Consider the following 21,760-nt stretch of genomic DNA (forward strand, 5'->3'; position numbering starts at 1 on the left):
TCTGGACTGTACTACAGGTACAAACAACTAACATACACACATGCGGTATCGTTGCGATCGTCAGGAGCAGGAGAAATTATTCTGGGTTGTTCTTTGGTGGTAGGTTATGGTAGTAGCAAGACAAATACAGCTAAATGTAAAAAAGGGTTTTTTTTTTTTTTTTACTATTTTGGGCCAGTTTTCCTTTGGTAATAATAATAATAATAATAATAATAATTAAAAAAAAAAATAATAATATCAGAAGATAACCATTAACCACTAAATGAAAGTGCAATTTGTCCTGAAAAAAACAAAAAAACCAAAGTATAATCCACCTGGAAGCACAGTAGTTGTGATGAATTGTACGGTTTTGCTAACACATGTCAAAGTTGCAAAATTGTGCTTAGGCATTAAGATTTGTTTTACCCTTAGGCGTGAAGGGGTTAATAAGGGAACAAATAACCTTACATATTTAGGAGTATAGAGAACATAGCCTCAGTTGACAAAATATAAGTATTGCCTGCTCATAGCCTCTGTTGCAGAGATACAACACAATCAAGTCCCAAATCATAAAGTTTACTTTGCAACTTTATTTTTTAAAAAAGTGATTGTTATTTTCAGTCAAGTGCAATGAGATTTGAAAATTAGTCCTTAAGATCCTTATCCTTGTGATGAAGCTTTGTTAACAAAGCTTGCCCTGTGACTATCTACTCTGCCTGTCCCACCAACATATAACTTTTTGTTTCACCAGTGGATGTCAAAACACAGCACAAGCAGATTAGGTTTTATGTGTATGTGCTCAGTCTGGCACTTTCAAATGAATAAACTGCAAACAAAGAAAGAAAAGATGGGAGTTACAATTAACCAACTGTGTTTCCATCATGCGCACTGTTCAGCATTTGAGTGGACAAATGTCTGGATGGTGGAAGTCAAGCAGTAGAGTGACAATAGCAATCCACACTTACATCTCCAAGCTTTTCCAGAAGAGTGAAAACACTCCATTTGAGGTTAGTTTCCCATAAACTTTATCAGGTGTTTATAGGAAGTGCACAACATAAAATTATATGGTCAGAGTATTAGCATAAAATATCAGTATCATACAGATATTACAAAATACACGAGTATGAACCATATTCAAGACAGTAGTAGCTATCCACTTAAGCAACAGAAGCAATATACACTCTGTTACATACACTTTTAGAAGATGTGAAGGTGCACATGGAATATCTGGGCACCAAGGTGGCGAAGCGACAATCACCCTTGCAGTATAGGTGTACTGATCTGCATTGCTCTCTAGGTTTGCTAGGTGCCCGGTTTATGTTTATACCCCAAAAACACAGGTAAAGTAAAGTGGTTCTAAAGTTATTATTTTTTTTTTTTTACTTTAATGCATTACCTGCATTATGCTAAAAAAAAAAACAAAAACAAAAAAAAAACAAAAAACACACAACTTTGCTTTGCGGTTTGTTCCCCTCCCCCAAAATGCTTACCAATGTCCTCTTGTAATCCAGCACTGTGCCTGTCTGCAGCAGTGCTGGTTTCTTCCCATCTCTCTGAGGACATACTGATAGCAGTGGGAGCCATTGGCTCCTGTTACTGTCGAACAAATCCAGTGAGGAGGGAGTGGGGGGAAGATGTTGGCTGAGTCACACTGTGCGTGGCTATGGATGCACAGCCTGGCTCAGGAGCATGCTGATATGGGTGCCCCCGCAGCACACAGCTTGCTATGGAGACACACTCAGGAAAGGAGGAGCGGACAGCAATGGCATAGGACCCCAGAAGAGAAGGGCAGGTAAGTATAAAAGGCTTTTTATTTTGGGATTAGAAAAAAAAAAACCTTAAAATTAATTTTAAGAGGTGTCTGAGTAAAATGAATCTCTGTGTGGAATAAAGGTTTAATGAAATGAAAATGAGAAGCGCACCAACCTTGCGCATTACCTCAGTAACCAAAATGTATTAAATAAAATAATCAGTACTGAACACCCATTCCCTTGATGGGATTCACGCTATCTTCAAGTCCCTGTGAGGACTTACATGCCTGATTTCATTCGCTGTTTGGGAGTATATTTTTTACAATTAATACATTTTGGTTACTGAGGTAATGCGCAAGGTTGGTGCGCTTCTCGTTTTCATTTCATTCTGCAGTATTGGCCGGGCTTCCCCAGCCTTGTTTTGGAGCCGCACAGCCCTTTATGCATTGGTGGACAATTTCTCCAGGCCTGGTTCCATCTATTCGCCACCTGTCTGAGTCCTACAGCGCAGGAGAATTTGTCTTTGATTTACTGTGGAATAAAGGTTTGCCAATCCACTTCCGTATCACTACTATGTTAAGAAATTCCAGTGGACAGATACAATAAGGAATCACCACAAAAGTGTACATTGGCTGCATAGCATTCGAGGAAAAAACATACACTCATTACCTGAGATCAGGTGTCTTTCTGACAGCATTATTTTGGTCACAGGGCTACGGTGAACAGTGAATGTCTGGAAAAGCTGAGGACCAGACCCAACAGTCTCTGGATGCTGAACAATAACCCTTACAATACCAGAACTTGTTCCATAGGCTATCTCGATCCAGTTACCACTGTCACCTAAAGAAAGAAGACCGTTCACTAAACTGTGGTATGCAAAAACACTTTATCAGATAGGGGATCACTTCTAAACATACACATTTGTTTGTAGGTTGGGAGAGAACAAGTCTGTGCTAGACACAAATGTCTCTGTGATCAATGACAGCCAAGGGAAATGACTCTTACTGGTTTTGGGAGTGAGGTAGACACTAAGTGCAGTGATAGCATCTTCAGATGGATCACGGTAAAGCTCTGTAACAAGCAAGTCATTGTCCTTCATGCGCAGAGGAAATTTCTGGACATCTGCAAACAAAACAAAAAAATAGAGGAGTGTGAAATAAGATCAAAAACACAGAAATTAAGAAAAGAACCAAGCTTAAGCAAATATTCCTGAGAGTACTAAGGATATGTAAGCAAGGGAAAAGGGTGAAAAGCAATACTGGAGTTCCTTGATCTTCAAGCCCTCAGAAGGCACTACATTAAAACAGTCATGATTCAGTGATGGATATTACTGCATGAGATCAGTAATACTTCCAAAATCCTCTCTGTCTGAATGCAGTTCGCCGTGCCATCCAAAAATGCAAGGTAAAGCTCTATCATGAAAAGAAGAAGCCATATCTAAAAGTGATCCAGAAACGCTGCAGGTTGCTTTGGGCCAAACCTCATTTAAAATGGTCTGTTACAAAAGTGGAAAACTGTTCTGTGGTCAGACAAATGGAAATTTTACATTTTTTGGCAACCATGGGCTCTGCATCCTCCAGACTAAACAGGAGGGGACCTTCCAGCTTGTTATCAGTTCTCAATTCAAAAGCTTGCATCTCTAAATGGTATGGGGGTGCATTAATGCATATGGAATGGGCAGCTTGCACATCTGTAAAGGCACCATTAATGCTGAAAGATATATCCAGGTTTTAGAGCAGCATATGCTCTCAGACAATGTCTTTTCCAGCGAAAGCATATTTCAGCAGGACAATGCTAAACTGCATACTACATCTATTACAACAGCATGGCTTCGTAGTAGAAGACTGTTGAGCAGTTAGAATCCTATAGCAGACAAGAATGGGGCAACATTCCTCTCCCAAAACTCCAACATGTGGTCTAGAGGAAGAGGGGATGCTATACCATGGAAAACCTGGCCCTGTCAAAACCTTTGAGATTTGTTGCTGCCACCAATTTCAAAATTACCTTTTTTTTTCCTCTTATAATGGAAGGTCTCAGTTTAAACATTTGATACATGTTTTCTATTGTGAATAAAATATGGGTTTACGAGATGTGCAAATAATTACATTCTATTCTTGCACAGATTTTACACAGCGTCCCAACATTTTTTGAATTGGGATTGTACTGTGTATGATGTTCTTCTCATTTCAGCAGTAAATGCAGCTATTGGCAGAGACCAGTCTGTTACACTTACCTACATAGTAGATGGATCCATTGTTACAGCCCAGCAGCAGGAAGGAGCCAGCTGTGTCATAACTGTTGATCGGAACTACATCTTGAATCTGTCAGTAGATAGAACATTAGGCATCATGGAAAGAAAAGGGGTACGTTTTCACCTATGGTTGGATGACAAATGTGCACAGAAACACAAGGACAAACAAAACCAAAACAAAAGTGAGGAAAAGCAGATAACTAAAAATAATTAATATTCTGCATATTTAAAAAGTATTATGGTTCAAAACGCCACAATTTAGTAGCAAATGTTGTAGGCAGTATCCACAATCATTGTGTTCCACTATCAAAAGGTATTGTAATGTCTATATAACACCTTATGCTGTCCTTCATGACTCTGCATGCACCGTCAACCTACAGACACGCAGCTACACCTTTAGAATTTCCCACCCGAATCCCTGTAGGGTTCCTTCTTCCTACCCCAATGGGTCTCTTTAATTCATTGTATTCATTGAGAAGCTGATTGGTTTCTATGCAAAGTGAGCCTGATTTTGCACTCTCCAGCTTTAATAAATAAACCCCTATATGTCTCCACTCCCAGGCATTATCCCAGCTGCAATCTCTGCTCAGGACAAACTCTTCTCTGCTTATCGCCTTATCAGGACTTCTCATAAGCGTCATGTTTTTTTTTCACAAGCCATTATGTACACAACACGCCTTAAAATTTCACCAGAACACAGAAATATACACTCACCGGCCACTTTACAAGCTACATCTTGCTAGTGCCAAGAAAATATCCCCCACACCATCACCATGAATGTTGCCGCAACCAGTCTACCCATTCTCCTCTGACATCAACAAGGCATGCTCATCCACACAACTGCCACTCACTGGATATTTCTGCTTTTTCAGACCATTCTCTGTAAACCCTAGAGATGGTTGTGTGTGAAAATCCCATGATGATCAGCAGTTTTTGAAATACTCAGACCAGCCCATCTGGCACCAACAACCATGCCACGTTCAAAGTCACTTAAATCCCTTTTCTTCTCCATTCTGATGCTCGGTTTGAAGTTCAGCAAGTCGTCTTCACAATGTCTACATGCCTAAATCCATTGAGTTGCTGCCATGTGATTGGCTGATTATCAATTTGTGTTACCAAGCAATTGAACAGGTGTACTTAATAAAGTGGCTGGTGAGTGTGTCTCCACTCCCAGGCATTACCACAGTTGCAAGATCTGCTCAGGACAAACTCTTCTCCACTCATCATCTTATCAGAACTTAACCATTATGTACACACCACACCTTACAAAATTCACCATAACACAGAAATATATAATAATCTGTCAGAATATATTATTTTCAGTTACAAATCAAACTCAAATCCCTTGTGAAATACACAACACTACCAATAAAGTACATAGGTTAACAGGGTATATTTATAAAACAGTGATTGTGACATTCACTGCAAGTGAATCTTCCTGATGTATGCATTTTAAATCTCAGGAGATTGTTTCACCACCAGTGAATGTTTGCCGGTCTTAGTATTAAACACCCTGCCTTGACCACGACCAAGAGCAAGGCAGGAGCATACATGAACAGCTAATACAAACGTACAGGTAAAAATAGGGTACAGGGCGTAACACGGAGAAAAGAATATTTTATTTTACCTGCCAGTGTTTGGTAACAGCATTCCACACACCAATTTTTCCAGTGTGGCTTGTGGCTATTAACTGATTGCCCACAAAAAACAAAGCTTCGGCTGGCACTCCAAGGCTAAAGACTCCTGCAATAATTACAGAGGACATTAACAGGCAAAAGCCCATCATCTTAAAGCTTTAAAAAGCGGACATTGCTTGCTTCAGACTCCTGTTTACCACCTAGTATTTGTGTGCCTCTCCCAGTCACTTCTATATATTGCACACTTGTTTCTATGATGATCTCACCTATTTCACTCCCTGTGCCATCACCTGAGATGGCCCACAGAATAATCTCACTGCAGGAGGAGACAGCAAGCATCTTGTCATGGTCACCCAGTGATCCTCCAACAGTCTTGGCATTAAGGGCCACCCGTTCAATCACCCAGTCGAGACACGGGCTTGTGAAAATCAGCTGCCAGCCAGAGGTTTCCTTCATTCTGTAGAAAAAAAAAAAACCCATGACAGTATTAATAGGAAAGGACAGTGGGCAGAAATCTTGTATTATTCATAGATGGTATCAAGGTCCATTTACTGATAGGCAGACAGATGTCAGCCAGCAGCAGCTATACATTAATCAGCATAACCAATCAAAATCTTCTAACAACGTTAGCCCCCATTACAGGGGATAAATTTACTCTAATAAGCTTAAAGTACAAATAAAATGGATTTTTGATAACAGAGAAAGGCACAGCTCAGTGCTGTACTGGCATATATTTGCAATAACGTGCATGCTGCAATTTGTGCTTGAATGTGAAACCCATAATGTATAATCAAAAAGTATTATGCAAGTACCTATGCCTTTTACCATGCTTGCACTTCCCACTGTTTTCTGGTGCATAAATGTAACAGACTAATACTGTACACTTTCTGGAATATACTGGGCTTATAGAGTACTGGTTTACAAACATTGTTTAATAAAACAGATATTGAAATGCATTACCGAACACAAACTTATCTAATTCTTATTGATTAGATTCTGTATAAATAATTGATAGAATTGACTTTACTTCATGTTATCTATGCATGAGTCACTTATGTTCCACTGAATAAGAAGTTTTTAATTCAGACTTGCAAGTAAGGTAGGCCATATATTATGCGATTTTCTTTCCTGCAACCACTCCTGTGAAGCCACTGTGTTCTCCCGGCAGGGGGTGCAGGGAGCCGTCCCTTCTGGGGGAACTCAGCGACTACGGCTAGCAATAATTGCATGCCAAAATTCCAACATTCTGGTTGTACCAAATTTGATCAATGGATCGACTTGGGTACAATCAACTTGACCATAGATGGATTGAATCTCAGCCGGTCCCTGTTGAAATTCGATCCATCTATGGCTGGCTTAACTGGAATTTTTATTTTATTCAGCACAACAGCATTCTATAGATTTGACAAGTCAGACCAGACAGAGGCATTGATGTCTCATAGATACCTGTAACAGACAATGAATTGAGCAAAAGCCACTGCAATCCAGTTATGATGTCCGCAGATGATCCTCACCATCCCAGGGTCACTGGGTGTTCCTGAGTAAATGTTAAAGAACATGTTACCTCTATGTGGGAGTATTAAAATACCGTATGTGTATAACATCATTTCTTGCTTAAATAAAATGACTTAACCTACATACATTACTCTGTAATGCTAATTCATGACTGACACACACACACACACACACACACACACACACACGTTTTCTCTATCCAAAGGGGATGCATCACCAGACCAGTACTGCCCTCCCCAGGCATTGAATAATGAGTGGACCCAGACCTTTATCTGCCCGTAAATAGGAAGGGGCTAGGGAAAAAGAATGGATGAGAGTCTCACTATCAAGGAGGGCAAGGAGCAAAAAAAGGGGGGGTGGGTGCAGAAATGCAGCCAAGAATCCAACGGGGTGTTGGTTGGACTTGATGATGTGTTCCTGCCAGCTCTACCACAATATGGAGGCCCTTCCAAGGGGCAACAGCCTTCCCAGGTGGGAAACCAGGTGAAACTGATAAGGAGAGTGCCAAACAAACAATCATCCTAAGAGTCCAGATCATTTATTGTATATAAAAATAAGACAACAAAAGATAAAATGAAAGAAAGCGTTTCAGGAGTCAAAAACTCCCCCTTCTACAGGGCTTAGATGAGAACATGACAAAACTTCCTATAATTATTATTATTATTATACAGGATTTATATAACGCCAACAGTTTGCTCAGTGCTTTACAATATAACGGGAGACAATACAGCAACAATACAGTTCAATACAAGAGGAAAAGGAGGGCCCTGCTCCTTGGAGCTTACAATCTAGGAGGGAGGGGCTAGTGGTACAAAAGGTAGTAACTGTGGGGGATGAACTAATTGGAAGAGTAGAAGATTCCATTATTAGCTGAGGGCAGGATAGGCTTTCCCTGAAGAGATAGGTTTTCAGAGATCACCTAAAAGTGAGCAGAGTAGGCGATAGTCTGATAAATTGGGGTAGAGAGTTCCAGAGGATGGGGGAAGCTCTGGAAAAGTCCTGGAGACGAGCATGGGAGGAGGAGACAAGGGAGCTAGAGAGCAGGAGGTCTTGTGAGGAGCAGAGAGTACGGTTTGGGTGATATTTAGAGACAAGATTGTTGATGTAATTTGGGACAGAGTTATAAATGGCTTTATACGTTATTGTTAATGTTTTTACTTTTATCCGTTGGGCAATGGGAAGCCAGTGGAGGGATTGGCAGAGAGGGCTGGCAGATACAAAACGGTTAGTAAGGTGGATGAGTCTGGCAGCAGCATTCATGATAGACTGAAGAGGGGATAGCCTGCGATTCGGTAGGCCAATGAGGAGGGAGTTACAATAGTCAAGGCGAGATATAACAAGGGAGTGAATAAGTTGCTTAGTGGTTTCCGAGGTTAGGAACTGCCGTATCTTGGACATGAGACTATAACTATAAGACTCTAACCAAGAATGCCTGGACCAGGAATATATGTCAAGATAAGAGCGATGAACCTTTGCAACAGATGTGGCCTGAAGGTGCTTGAGAAACATAAGCTGAGCCTCCTTCCAGCAGGTTTCAAGCGATGCATCTCTTGCAGATAGAGGAAACACAAATAAGTGTCCTTACAATCATTCTGCCCTTTTATTTCTGCATCTGCCTTACAATGCATCTCTTGTTGATTAAACTGGGAACAGAGCTCAACACAGAATTAGAGAACCTGCCTATTAAAAGGCCTTATATAAGCCCCTGTACTAGACGAGACCTATAACCCAGGTGCCTGTTGTGTCCTCTAATAAAATAAAGCAAAGAAAAACACTTTATTACATCTTATGTATATATTCCAAATTGTTACCACATGTACACCCGCTAACATTCAAAGTTGTATGCATATGGCCATTGAATAAAATTAAAGAGTCCTATGAATTATGTGCCACTAGACCAGGGGTCTCCAAACTTTCTTAAAAAAGGCCAGTTTACTGTCCTTCTGACTTTAAGGGTCTGACTGTGCCCAGTGGGAGTAAACAATTCCCCATTTTTGGTAATAGGGGGAAGGAATAGTGCCCCATTGTTGGGGTCAGTGTCAGGAATTGCACCTCATAGCTGGTTTCAGTTGCAGGAATAATGCCTCAAGGACTGGGGAAAGGCAAGCAAAGGGGCCACATCTGGCCCCCAGGCCGCAGTTCGGAGACCACTGCACTAGACTGTAAAGCATTTACAAAAAATAGAACAAAGATGTACCCTTCATTTAGTTAAAATGCATGCAGCCTATAGCATGTGTGCGATACAGACCTCCAATATTCCCATAATTCCGTTCTTCTAACAAGCGTCCCAGGATACCAGCACCCCCCAAGTTGGGGGGCATTGTGTTACTCCTTCGTACAGGAGCCCGCTCACTTCCTCCACCTCTAGAGCTGACCTGCAGCCCAGAAACACTGTGACGGTTCCTCCTCTTAGCTGGAAACACTAGAAATAAAAATGGATACTTAAGCAATAAAAAGTGAGACATTTAAAATCTATCCACATTTTTTTTTATTAAGGAAAATAAAAATATTTAAAATGCACCAAGACACATTTATCAAGCTAGCCACCTATAGCAGCAGACAAGGTGTGTCTAGGGCCATTAAAATTGTAAAAAGTCAGTTCTCCCTAGAACCAGAGCATGTTATGAGATAATAATGAGTCATTTCTTTCAGTGAACTTGAGGGACAGCGACATATTAATAGGCCAGTCTATCATGTACCAGAAAACATTAATGGCGGCAGCCTGAAAATAAATGTTTTTCATTAGGTGCACCACCTGAACAATCAATAACATTTTAGAGGTCAAAACATTTCTGCATCTGTCAGAATCTCTTACCAGGGGGTGGGAGGTATCCATTAAACAGCACGCTGCCACATGAAGAGCGTTCCAACTCCTCACACAGCTGTAAGCGTCTCACTGAAACAAAAATTGGGAGAGTTGGTTACCAAGTTACAATACATAGAAGAAACTGAAAGAAGAGTAAGTTTACCTAGTGGGGTAATGCCATAAAACTCAGCCTCATGTAACAGAAGAGAGCTGTTCACACCTCTGCAAGACAGTAAAAACAAAGACTGTGGGTGACAGGAAGACAGACAAGCTTATTTAAAATTGAACTCTGGGCACAAACATGTCTTTATAAATTAACTGTAAAAAAAAAAAAAAAAAAAAATCTTCACAATTAATTCATACATTTGTATTTAGATATTGTAAAACTTTCAAAGAGAAGCCTCAAGGTACTTAGGAATAAATATTCACACAATAATATGTATTCTGGGAGTCCCTAGACACCAAGCCAATGAGAATCTAAGAGAGAAAAAAAAAAAAAAAGACTAGTTATAGACTCAACCGGAATAGGGAATTTGTAAATGCTCAAAAGAAAGAATTCAAAAACAGAGGTGATCAATGGCGCACAAAAACTTCTTTATTAACACAGACAAAATTAAAAGTATAAAACAAACACACAAAAGATTGTACCACACTCCTCAGGTCCCAAGTAGGTAAATCCCCATCAGGGGATTTACTTTATTAGTTGATTTAACTTATTAGTTGAAAGATAATTGTATGGATGACTCATTGGTAAGCTATAACATGTTCTATGCAGGCAAAAATACAAAAAGGATGATAAAGACTCCTACATCCAGACTTGACAAGCTATATGCACCAGGATAAATCCAGAACCAGACCAATGAGGTAAGTATGAGTGCAATACAGGGAAGGATGCATGGAGGATAACAAAACTTCCTTCATGCACTAATCACCAGGCATAAAGATCATAACAGCAACTAATCCTAAACATACGACCACATGTAGTCCAGAGGAGGATGTAAATATGGTATATGATATACGATAAGCCCGTGACCCGCTCAGGTGCCGAACTGTAGGGCACCATCCAGGGAAGATCCTGTAAAGGTGGTTCACTCCCTTGAGAGGTTTGACATGTAGCAGCCATAGATGAACTAGCAATGCAATTCCTTCAAAATTGTAGATAATTGGTGTGGCCAGTAAACACTCAAGCAGTCGGAGTATGCAGAGACTTCCCAGTCAAAGAAATGGCATTATCTGAGGCACAATCCCTTTGTATGCACAGGGGTGGATATGGTTTAGCATGTAAGCAATCAGAATACACAGTGACTTCTCAGTTATAAGGATGGCCACCACACAAAACCCTTTTGAGAGGCAAAATGACACCTTAAAGCATAGAGCCTTGTAGATATCTTCTAAGTCAGACAAAACATTGTATGTGAAGAGTAGGCACACAGTGCAAGACCAACAGTCCTTCCAGATGGTAACAGCATAACAGCATGGGGTAGGAGAATGTAAAGCCACTAGGAGGAGCATCCATAGCCAATAAAAAGGTACTTATCTTGAAATAGAAGTCCATGGAGAGTTCAGTGCAGGACCTGGAAGTGTGGTATTGGGCCATTTCTGACCGGTTTCGCTGGTACAACCGGCTACCTCAGAGGTAGGCTCCAAAAGTTTGCTTGACAGTCTACTGTCTGAGCTTGGGCACTTAAAATGTCCACCCCATCCGTACTGCGCATGTGCGGGGCAGGGCCACATCGTGACGTGGGGTGCGTATGATGTCACATGCATGTGCAGTCCCAGGAGGCCAAAACAGAACACACAGGGAGAACAATCAGTGCAGAGCATTCCCTGCTCCATCTAGTGGACATAATCCACACTACTAGAATCTCTAATCAATAACAAATATACCCAGCTGAGAAAAGCCTGGCGTCAACAGTAATAGAATTGATAAGTTAAAAATATTTGTTGTTCAAATTGCAATCCTGCACCAAAGAACACCCAATCCTATCCTGTATACAAAAACATATAAGATACAAAAACCCTATTTGTACATAACAAGAGAGAAAAAAAAAAAAAGAAGGGGAAGAAAGGAGTGAAGGGGGGATCCAAGCGGAGGAGGGGGAAATACACCGAAGTGGGCAGGAAGGGGGCAAAGCTCAAGCTCTCATTCAAGCCCGGAGGTTTGGTGGACTCAAATTCCCATATCCACCTCGTTTCATGTTGGAGTACCACTTTATCAAAATCCTCTCCTCTAGTATCATAGGGAACAGCCTCCACTACCCAACAGCGCAGGCACTGGGGGTTGCTATTGTGTTCAAGACAGACGTGTCTGGCCAACGGAAATTTAAGGTGGTAAGTGGAGATCTCGTAAAGATGATCTTGAAATCTCTTACGGATAGTATGTATAGTTTTACCAACATAGAAGGATCCATAGGTGCAGAGAATGATATATACAACTCCAGACGTGCCACAATTTGCTCTTTGTCTACATCTGAGGATTCTGCCAGTTGGCAAAGTTAGGCTGTAATCCTCAAACATGGAGGGACAGACATCACAAACATCCACACCTAACCATACCAGACCATAAACGTAATCTAGGGGGAGACCAGTTGAGATCACTGTGAACCAGGAGATCTGCCACAGATTTAGCCTTACTATGAATTAGGTCTGGGCGGTTATTGACATACTTCTCCACCGAAGCATCCTTCTTGAGAATGTGCCAATGTTTGGCACAAATATCCTTAACGTTTGTTGATAATTCTGTGTATTGTATATTGATTTTGTCTCCTGTTTATCCGTGGGTTTCCCGCTGGGTCCAAAAATTAGTTTCTCACGATCAGATTCTTTCGCTCTATGATACGCCTTAATGAGGCATTTCTTGTTATAACCTTGTCTAGTGAACCGTTCACACAGGTCTAAAGCTTCCCCCTCAAAATCAAGAGAGGGTCAGAGCAATTCCGCCGAGCTCTCAAGTACTGTCCTACCGGGATACCCTGGATCAAAGAGCGAGGATGGAAACTGCTTGCATCCAATAGATTGTTCGTTGCTGTGGGTTTCCTAGATAGCTTGGTGTTGATGCCCCTGTTCTCTATAAGTTCAATTTCTAGGTCCAGGAAAGTCACTTTCTGGGGACTGCATTCACTGGTCAACCTAAGATTGTATGGATTAGGAGTAAGTTTATCCACAAATTGTTGGGCCTGTTCTGTTGTACCTGTCCAAAGGACAAGGACATCATCAATATATCTGTACCAAGATAAAATCCTGGACAGATATGATGGTAGAACCTCACCATTTCTCCAATTCTCCCAAACAGCCAAGATTCTTAATCTCCCAGGTAGATATTAGCTTGGCAAAATGATCTATCACCAAATTGAAACTTATTAGGAGTAAGGAGAAATTCCAGTAATTCAACTATGAATTGATTATGTTTTTGTTTTCTGATGGCTCTACTACTCAAAATTTTTTCTATAACCTGCAGATCCTTGGAGTGTGGAATTGAGAAATAGAGGGTTTCAATATCAAGGGTGAAAAGAATGGTACCAGGGGAATGGTGAGGTCATGCAAAAGTGTCAAAAGATGTAGGGTATATCTAATGTAGGAGCATTGTTCAACCACAAAGGGCTGGAGGATCCTATCTACGTATTCACTGGATTTCTCCGTGATAGATCCCATTCCAAAAATTATGTGGCGACCTGTAATGATAGAGGTAAGCAGTAATGACTAGGCCTTACCTAGCAACGCCCTGGGAGCTTGTTTTTATGTAAAGACACCTCTTATCTGCATAGAGTCTTTTGGCAAAGGTGAACTACTCCTTTAAGGTTATGGGTTAAAAAGGAAAAAATTAAACATATTCACCTCTATGTAGCAGAATTGTTGTGATTCTGTAGCTATCCTTAGTTGACTCTATGACCCAGAACTAAGCGATCGCGATTGCTTAGTTCTCAGTCCATTCATAGTACACAGCGGTGATTGTCAGTCACTGCCCTCCACTCTGCTCCTCTAATGCTCACTGGAGTGCTGGGCAGGGATGGGGCACAGCTGGTTCTGGCTCTTAGCTAGCTGTCAATCAGGCAGCTGGGTGGATCCCGACAATATTGGAGTGGCTCTGCCACTTCAGGTGATAGCAGGCTATAGCCCGATATCGGCTGATTCTGGGTCACAGGAGAGCAAAAGTGAAATCCTCTGACCCAAAACAGAAGTATGGCCAAAAAAGTATTGGCACCCATACTTAACTTTTAAGAATACTAGTAGTAGTACATCGATGACACATTTTCATTCACCATCGGAGACATTCTGTATACACTAACCTGGTATCAAGCTCTTTGGTGCGCAGAAAGTTCAGTATGGGAGCAAACACAGTAGGGTCTCTATCAATGAAAATCTGAGATAAAAATGAATAAAAAAAAAATAGGATGTTGTTCACTTTTTTTTTTTTCCACAGGAAAACTACAAGCTTTCTAATGTGATCTTTTGATATACCAAGATATGTTGCTTTTAGAACTTAATTTCTGTATATACTTTGTAATTATACAAGTACATGGAACAGTCACTTCATGACCGCTGTGAAGTACACTAGACTGGAGATCTGCATATGTAACACAATAATGGAAGTATGGCGTGTCAATGATAACATACGTCCTCACTTGAAATGTATACTGCGGTATCGTAAGTCTGCAGCATATTGCAGTTTAACACATTGAACAGGTACACAATGTTTTTTTTTCCAGAATTTGCATTATGTTTTAACTGTAATATGTTATTGATTACATGTGCTTTAAAAAAAAAAACAAAAAAAAACAAAAAAACACAAACTCACTGCTCCAGTTTCATCCTTTAAGGAGGAGATTCGACCACTCAGCAAGCTGGTAAAAGAAACATGCTGAATAAATAAAATTGTTTATGGCTATCGTTTACAGCAGAAGCTTTCAGTGACAATCAGTTAGGTTCAGTCTACCTAAAACAGAAATATGCAGCAACCTGATATAACCAGGATTCTGTATTTTTTTTTTTGAGGAACTATGGTGGTCTTTGCACTTGAGATTCAAGCTTTATCCAATTACCGCAGCCAATATAACAAAACATTGCTCCTCTTGTTGGGGTTTTTATTTATTGTAAATTGCAAATATTCCAGCAGGAGGTTCAAGACTAATAATCTAGGGTGCAATCCCTGATGTGGACAGCTTGACTCTGGAGTCATTGTAAGAAGTAGAGTCTGGAAACTTGTTAGCCACTGATTAATTTGAAAAGTTTGGAGATTAAGCAATACTCTTCACTGGCTAATGCAAGTTATTAATGGTGCAAGCTTTCAGGATCTTTGTAATTACTGGATAAAACCTGAGGAAGGTCCCAAAAGCTTGAATCTATAAAGTGTGCATAAACCCTAACCATGAACTTCACTTATTTGTTCCCTTTGGGTCCGTTAAATACCATTGGAAGTATTTTGTTATATATGTTAGATAAGTGCAAAAAAGCCTGTTAAACATTTAGAGCTGTTCTTTGTCATGTGCACCACTCCTGCATTATCTCAAGGAGAGAAATCAGCGCTTCTGGTTCTCATTTTGGAACTACAGAATGATAAGCCTACGTGCTGTAGAGATCTGAGAGTATGTGGGTCTTGGTAGCTTAGCAGAGAAAGCTGGGCAGGGCTGACACTGCTCAGTCCACAAAAATGCTGTGTATTATAAGCCCACAACAAATGGTGACAGGGGAGGGCTCTCCAGCAGATTGACAGCCTCAGCTCTGTTCTTGTGAGCTGTGCAAAGGGGGGGGGGGGGGTAGGGGCATTCCTTTCCTCCAATCAGCTCTCAGACCTCTCCTAACTGAGCTCTGCAAAGGAGTAACTTCAGCTCTCCAGCCCATTTTCTGAAAGCTAAGACAAGCTTTATAGATTGTGGACTTTGAACAGATGTAGAGAATAGAGGACTGCAAACAGACAGATACAACTTATGTAGGAGAATTTGTTTCATCTCTGTGTATCACCTGAGGCCAGTCACTTCACTGGGTATATGTGAGGGCTTACAATCACTTTAAATTGCTCTGACATACTGAATACTCACCTGGAGAAGAATGTGTCAGAAGCCCAGGTAAGAGTCTGTCTTGAAGTGCTAAACCTGTGAGAAAAAAAAAAAAAAAATGCAATTTTGGTGTCTTGTTCAAGACAAACATCAGGAGCATTCCACAGATCAATATATTTTCTGATGGTATGATGTCTAGCGGGCTTTAAAATGGAAAAAAAAAACCAAAAACAAAAAAAAACAAAAAAACACAACATACCTACTACTTCCTTATTCCAGCCAGGACTAGAACTACAGACATTCCCCTCTAGTACCTGCCAGCTGTGCAATGGGGAGGGAGTAATGTAGATAAGAGAGTGCCTACGATTCCAAGGCAGCCCACCAACATGATACTGAATCCCCAGAGAGAAGCAGAAAATCCCCTCTGGCTTCAGATAAACAGGCCTACAGCAAAGCCTACCGCAGAGACTCCTCTTGCTCCTGTTTGTCAATAGAAAACTAATGCGGGCCATAGACGAGATGAAAAACCCCCAAAAAAAACGGCCAAGTGCGGTAATCGGTCGGCTGTTTTTCGTGATTTTTGACCTTTTAGATTATCGGTCCTGCTGGAAAATAATCGGCCAAATTTGTCGTTCTGCCGATTTTCGCGGCAATGATGGACCAAATTTGGCGATCTTTTTTCGATATTTAAAAATGAGCTTGCGCAGTGACATGAAAGAAGAAGGAAAAGAAATAGAATATGAAGAAGGAAAAGAAGAAATAGAATATGAAGAAGCAGCAGAAAAAAAAAAAAAAAAGAAAAAAAAGAATTTCAGTTCGATATTATATTTGACATTTAAAAGTATAGCAACATTGTATCTATTTGTATCCGAATAGAAACATCTGTATCTGAAATGGATACAAATAGATACAAATGTTGCAAATTTTTCTTCTTCTGCATATTCTATTTCTTCTTCTTCTGCGTATTCTATTTCTTCTTCTTCTGCGTATATTCTATATAATTGCCGGCCGTAGACGGGACGAAAATCAGCCAACCTTTGTTTACCAATAGTGGTAATGTCGGCTGATTGAACAACCTATTTTTCATTTTTCAAAAAAAACAAAAACGGCCGGTTTTCTCCCCATCTATGGCCTGCATTAGGAATGACAGTGGATGGTCACCGATCACCACACCCAGAAATGGTCAGGGACTACAGGGATAGCACCTTCCATGTACTTGTGTTTTCTCTGTCACTTCACGCTGACAGGGTTTTGCCAAAAATTCCAGCCAGCTGTCACAGCAAAGGACTCTGCACTCATGGGACTAGTAATATTGATGCTGTTCTACACTTCAGAAATGGCTCTGCAAACTGTGGAAGGCAGCAGCCAACAGCAATGACCCCCCATGAGCACCCCACAATTTACAATCGCAAACAGAAGCTGCCACAGTACATACAACTTATGGTTACATTAAGACAACACACAAACACAGAGTGAATATAAAAAGTCTACACACACCCCTGTTAACCTCTTGCCGCCCGGCCAATGGCAGATTGGCGGCCGGCAAAATCCTTCAGCGTTCCGGTTGGACGCCATATGGCGTCCTTTCGGGCATGCGCAGTTTGCTTGCCTGCAGAGCCGCGCGATCTGTCACCGGCGGTGTACCTCGGACACGGCCGATGACAGATCTGAGTACAGGCCCCGTTGCCGGTACCATGTGACCAATCACAGCAGGTCACATGACAGTTGTATACAATGAATGGTTTCATTCCTGCCATCTATTGTATACTAGTGTCTAGCTGTGAATGGTCACAGTGATCACATGCACAAGCTGGGCCAATCACAGCACAGCCATGGCCAAATCACAGCTAAGCACAAAAAAAAAAAAAAAACCCTGAATGAATGGATGTCATTCAGGTAAAATGTTTGCTTATAGAAAAAAAATGTAATAAAAAAATTTAAAAAAAACTATATTTTTTTTTCATACTGTCACCAGTCAGTGTCCCTGATCACCGCCATGCCAGTTATATGATGATGCTGTACTGCACTGGTGACAGTATGTAAAAAAAAAAAAAAAATAGTGAAAATAATTTTAATTTTTTCGTTTTCCGAAAAATTATGACAAAAAAAATACAACTTCAAAAAACTCGCCATGCCTCTTATGAAGTATGTCGGACTGTCTACTTTGCAAAAAGGGCTCATTTGGGGGATATCTGTACTGTTCTGACATTCTTGGACCTCAAGAAATTAGATTGGCTGTCAGTACTTCAGGATTGATCAATATTCAGATCTATCCCATAGTTTGTGAACTCTATAACTTTCCTACAGACTAAAAAATACATCCTATTTTGGGTTATTTTCACCAAAGACATGTAGCAGAATACATCTTGGCCTAAATTTATGAAGAACAATTATTTGCAAACTTTTATAACAGAAACAAAGAAAACGTGTTTTTTTTTTTTTTTTAATTTTCGTTCTTTTTTTGTTAATTTACCAAAAAATAAAAACCCCAATGGTGATTAAATACCACCAAAAGAAATCTCTTGTTGTGTGAAGAAAATGATAAAATTTTAGTTTGGGTACAATGTTGTATGACCGCGCAATTGTCATTCAAAGTGTGAGAGCGCTGAAACCTGAAAAATGGCCTGGGCAAGAAGGGGTTAAAAGTGCCCTGTATGGAAGAGGTTAAAATGTCAGGTTTCTGTGATGTAAAAAAATGAGACAAAGGTAAATCATTTCAGAACTTTTGCCACCTACTAATACTTTGTTATAGCACCTTTTGATTTGATTCCAGTACTCAGTACTTTTGGGTATGAGTCTATCAGCATTGCACATCTTGACTTGGCAATATTTGCCCACTCTTCCTTGCAAAAACACTCCAAATATGTCAGATTGCGAGGGCATTTCCTTTGAAAAGTCCTCTTCAGATCACTTCACAGATTTTTGATCGGATTGAGGTCTGGGCTCTGGCTGGGCCATTCCAAAACTTTAATCTTCTTCTGGTGAAGCCATTCCTTTGTTGATTTGGATGTATGCTTTGGGTCATTGTCATGCTGAAAGATGAAGTTCCTCTTCATGTTCAGCTTTCTAGCAGAAGCCTGAAGGTTTTGTGCCAATATTGACTGGTATTTGGAATTCCCTCTACCTTGACTAAGGCCCCAGTTCCAGCTGAAGAAACAGCCCCAAAGCATGATGCTGCTTCACTGTCGGTATGGTGTCCTTTAGGCGATGTGCAGTGTTGTTTTTGCGCCAAACATATCTTTTGGAATTATGGCCAAAACGTTCAACCTTGGTTTCATCAAACCAGAACACATTTTCCCCACATGCTTCTGGGAGACGTCAGATGCGTTTTTGCAAAATTTAGTCGGGCTTGGATTTTTTTCTTTGCAAGAAAAGGCTTTAGTCTTGCCACTCTACCCCATAGCCCAGACATATGAAGAATACGGAAGATTGTTGTCACATGTACCACACAGCCAGTACTTGCCAGATATTCCTGCAGCTCCTTTCAATGTTGCTGAAGGCCTCTTGGCAGCCTACCAGACCAGTTTTCTTCTTGTCTTTTCATCAATTTTGGAGGGACGTCCAGTTCTTGGTAATGTCACTATTGCACCATATTTTCTCCACTTGATGAGGCCTGTCTTCACTGTGTTCCATGGTATATCTAATGCCTTGGAAATTCTTTTTTACCCTTCTCCTGACTGATACCTTTTAACAATGAGATCCCTCTGATGCTTTGGAAGCTCTCTGTGGACCATGGCTTTTGCTCTAGGATGTGACTAAAAAAATGTCAGGAAAGACCTATTAGAAAAGCTGAACTTTATTTGGGGTTAATCAGAGGCACTTTAAATGATGGAAGGTGTGTACTGACTCCTATTTAACATGATTTTGAATGTGATTGCTTAATTCTGAACACAGTTACATCCCCAGTTATACGAGGGTGTGCACACTTATGCAACCACATTATTTTAGTTTTTTATGTTCACCCCCCCTTAAAAGATTTCAGTTTGTTTTTCAATTGAGTTGCACAGTTTACAGGTCACATTAAATGTGGAAAAAGTTCTGAAATGATTTATCTTTATCTAATTTTTTTTACATCACAGAAACCTAACATTTAACAGGGGTGTGTAGACTTTTATATCCACTGTGTAGGACTCTAAAGTTTTAGGTTTTTTTTTACGATTTTTACATACAAAGTGTATAGTTCAATGGGCTTGTATTGGAAAAATGTACTGTAAAAGGGGACACCCAGACAGAGCCTGTCTGATTGAAATGAACATGAAAGATCCACAAATCTGGTAACTTTAACTGCCTCCCACCAGCCATATATTAATATGACGGACGCAAGGTGGTTCTCTCGTTCTGGGAGGACATCATATGACGTCCTCCCATTCTAACCACGCATGCGCGGCTCCAGGAGAACACAGCGGGGCGATCGGCGGTGCGCTGTGTCCCTCGGACACAGTGGATCACCGATCCATGGAAAGAGCTGAAGATGTTGGCTCGGTCATGTGATCAGCTGTGTCCAATCACAGCTTAGCACATGTAAACAGGGAAATGCCGGTTATCGACATTTCTCTCCCCACGAGCTGTCACGCTGAGAGCTCGTGAGGAGAGGACAACCGGTAATCAGCATTCCTTGGAGTGGACATGTGCACAGATCATCAGAGCACTGATGATCAATGTGCCCTGATGATCTTTGTAGCCCCAGCAGCGCCACCTGTCAGTGTCCATCAGTGCCAGCTCAGTGCTCATCCATGCCACCTGCCAGTGCCCTTCAGTGCCCATCAGTGCCACATTTCAGCGTCCATCTGAGCTGCCAGTCTGTGCCACCTATCAGTGCCAGTCAGTGCCGTCTATCAGTGCTGCCTTTCAGTGCCCATCAGTGATGCCTGTCAATGCCCATCAGTCCCACCTACCAGTGCCTCCTCAGTGCAGCCTATCAGTGCCCATCACTACAGCCTCATTAGCGCACATCAGTGAAGGAGAAAAATCACTTATTTACAAAATTTTATAGCAAAAACTAAGAAAAAAACTTTTTTTTTTTTTCAAAATTTTCAGTGGTTTTTGGTTTAAGAAAAAATAAAAAACCCAGAGGTGATTAAATACCACCAAAATAAAGCTCTGTCACAAACAAATGATAAAAATTTCATATGGGTACAATGTTGCATGACCGCGCAATTGTCATTCAAAGTGCGACAGCGCTGGAAATTGGCCTGGGCAGGAAGGGGGTATAAGTGCCCTGTAGGCAAGTGGTTAAAGAGCTTACCTATTCCTGATATGTGCCTGCTGTACCATGTACTTGTAGGAAAAGGTCTCCTCTTCTCGTTGTATTGCTTCCTTTGTGTGAAATCCCTAGTTTTCCTGCCACCCACTTTGCTTTCCTATTACAAACTGACCACACTAGACATGCGAGCATAGCGTGGGCAGTTTTCTGGCTGTGCTGGGAACACAGCCTGCTCTCCTCCAATGATCATGTTTGTCCTGGCACGCCCACCCTGCACAGCCATTCACTGGGATGATCAGTGTTCTACTGTTTCTCCTCCCCCAGCTTTCTGAGCTTCTTAAGCAGCTGAGAACAGAGATATAGAGTATATATAAATGTTTTACCTTTAATTTCTATTTTAAATTGTATGGGATGTTTTACAAGGTGAGGGTTTACAATGCTTTAAAGCAGCGGTCTCCAAACTGCAGCCCAGAAGCCAGATGTGGCCCTTTGCCTGCCTTTATCCGCCCCTTGGGGCACTATTCCATCCACTGGCACCAATAATAGGGCATATTTCCTTTCACTGACACCAACAATGGGACACTATTCTGTCCACCAACGATGGGGCACCATGCTCCCCCCAATG

At 41.0% G+C, this 21,760-nt stretch overlaps 1 protein-coding gene across 1 annotated transcript in view; it reads right to left on the reverse strand.

Moving 5' to 3' along the window:
• Window positions 1-21,760, reverse strand: part of SHKBP1 (SH3KBP1 binding protein 1) — a 37,593-nt gene that overhangs the window by 14,916 nt on the left and 917 nt on the right. Inside the window, exons 2-13 of the mRNA XM_089659122.1 lie at window positions 15,975-16,028; window positions 14,735-14,780; window positions 14,226-14,299; window positions 10,103-10,161; window positions 9,949-10,029; window positions 9,382-9,555; window positions 7,065-7,155; window positions 5,885-6,075; window positions 5,609-5,724; window positions 3,964-4,051; window positions 2,736-2,852; window positions 2,400-2,570 (exon numbers count right to left, since the gene is read on the reverse strand). Of these exons, the coding sequence (XP_089515248.1) occupies window positions 2,400-2,570; window positions 2,736-2,852; window positions 3,964-4,051; window positions 5,609-5,724; window positions 5,885-6,075; window positions 7,065-7,155; window positions 9,382-9,555; window positions 9,949-10,029; window positions 10,103-10,161; window positions 14,226-14,299; window positions 14,735-14,780; window positions 15,975-16,028 (1,262 nt within the window). The remainder of the gene's footprint in view (window positions 1-2,399; window positions 2,571-2,735; window positions 2,853-3,963; window positions 4,052-5,608; window positions 5,725-5,884; window positions 6,076-7,064; window positions 7,156-9,381; window positions 9,556-9,948; window positions 10,030-10,102; window positions 10,162-14,225; window positions 14,300-14,734; window positions 14,781-15,974; window positions 16,029-21,760) is intronic.

This window comes from Staurois parvus, unplaced genomic scaffold (assembly GCF_062004578.1).
Source record: "Staurois parvus isolate SC_StPar_1 unplaced genomic scaffold, SC_StPar_1.0 ptg001133l, whole genome shotgun sequence".
Lineage (NCBI taxonomy): Eukaryota > Metazoa > Chordata > Amphibia > Anura > Ranidae > Staurois > Staurois parvus.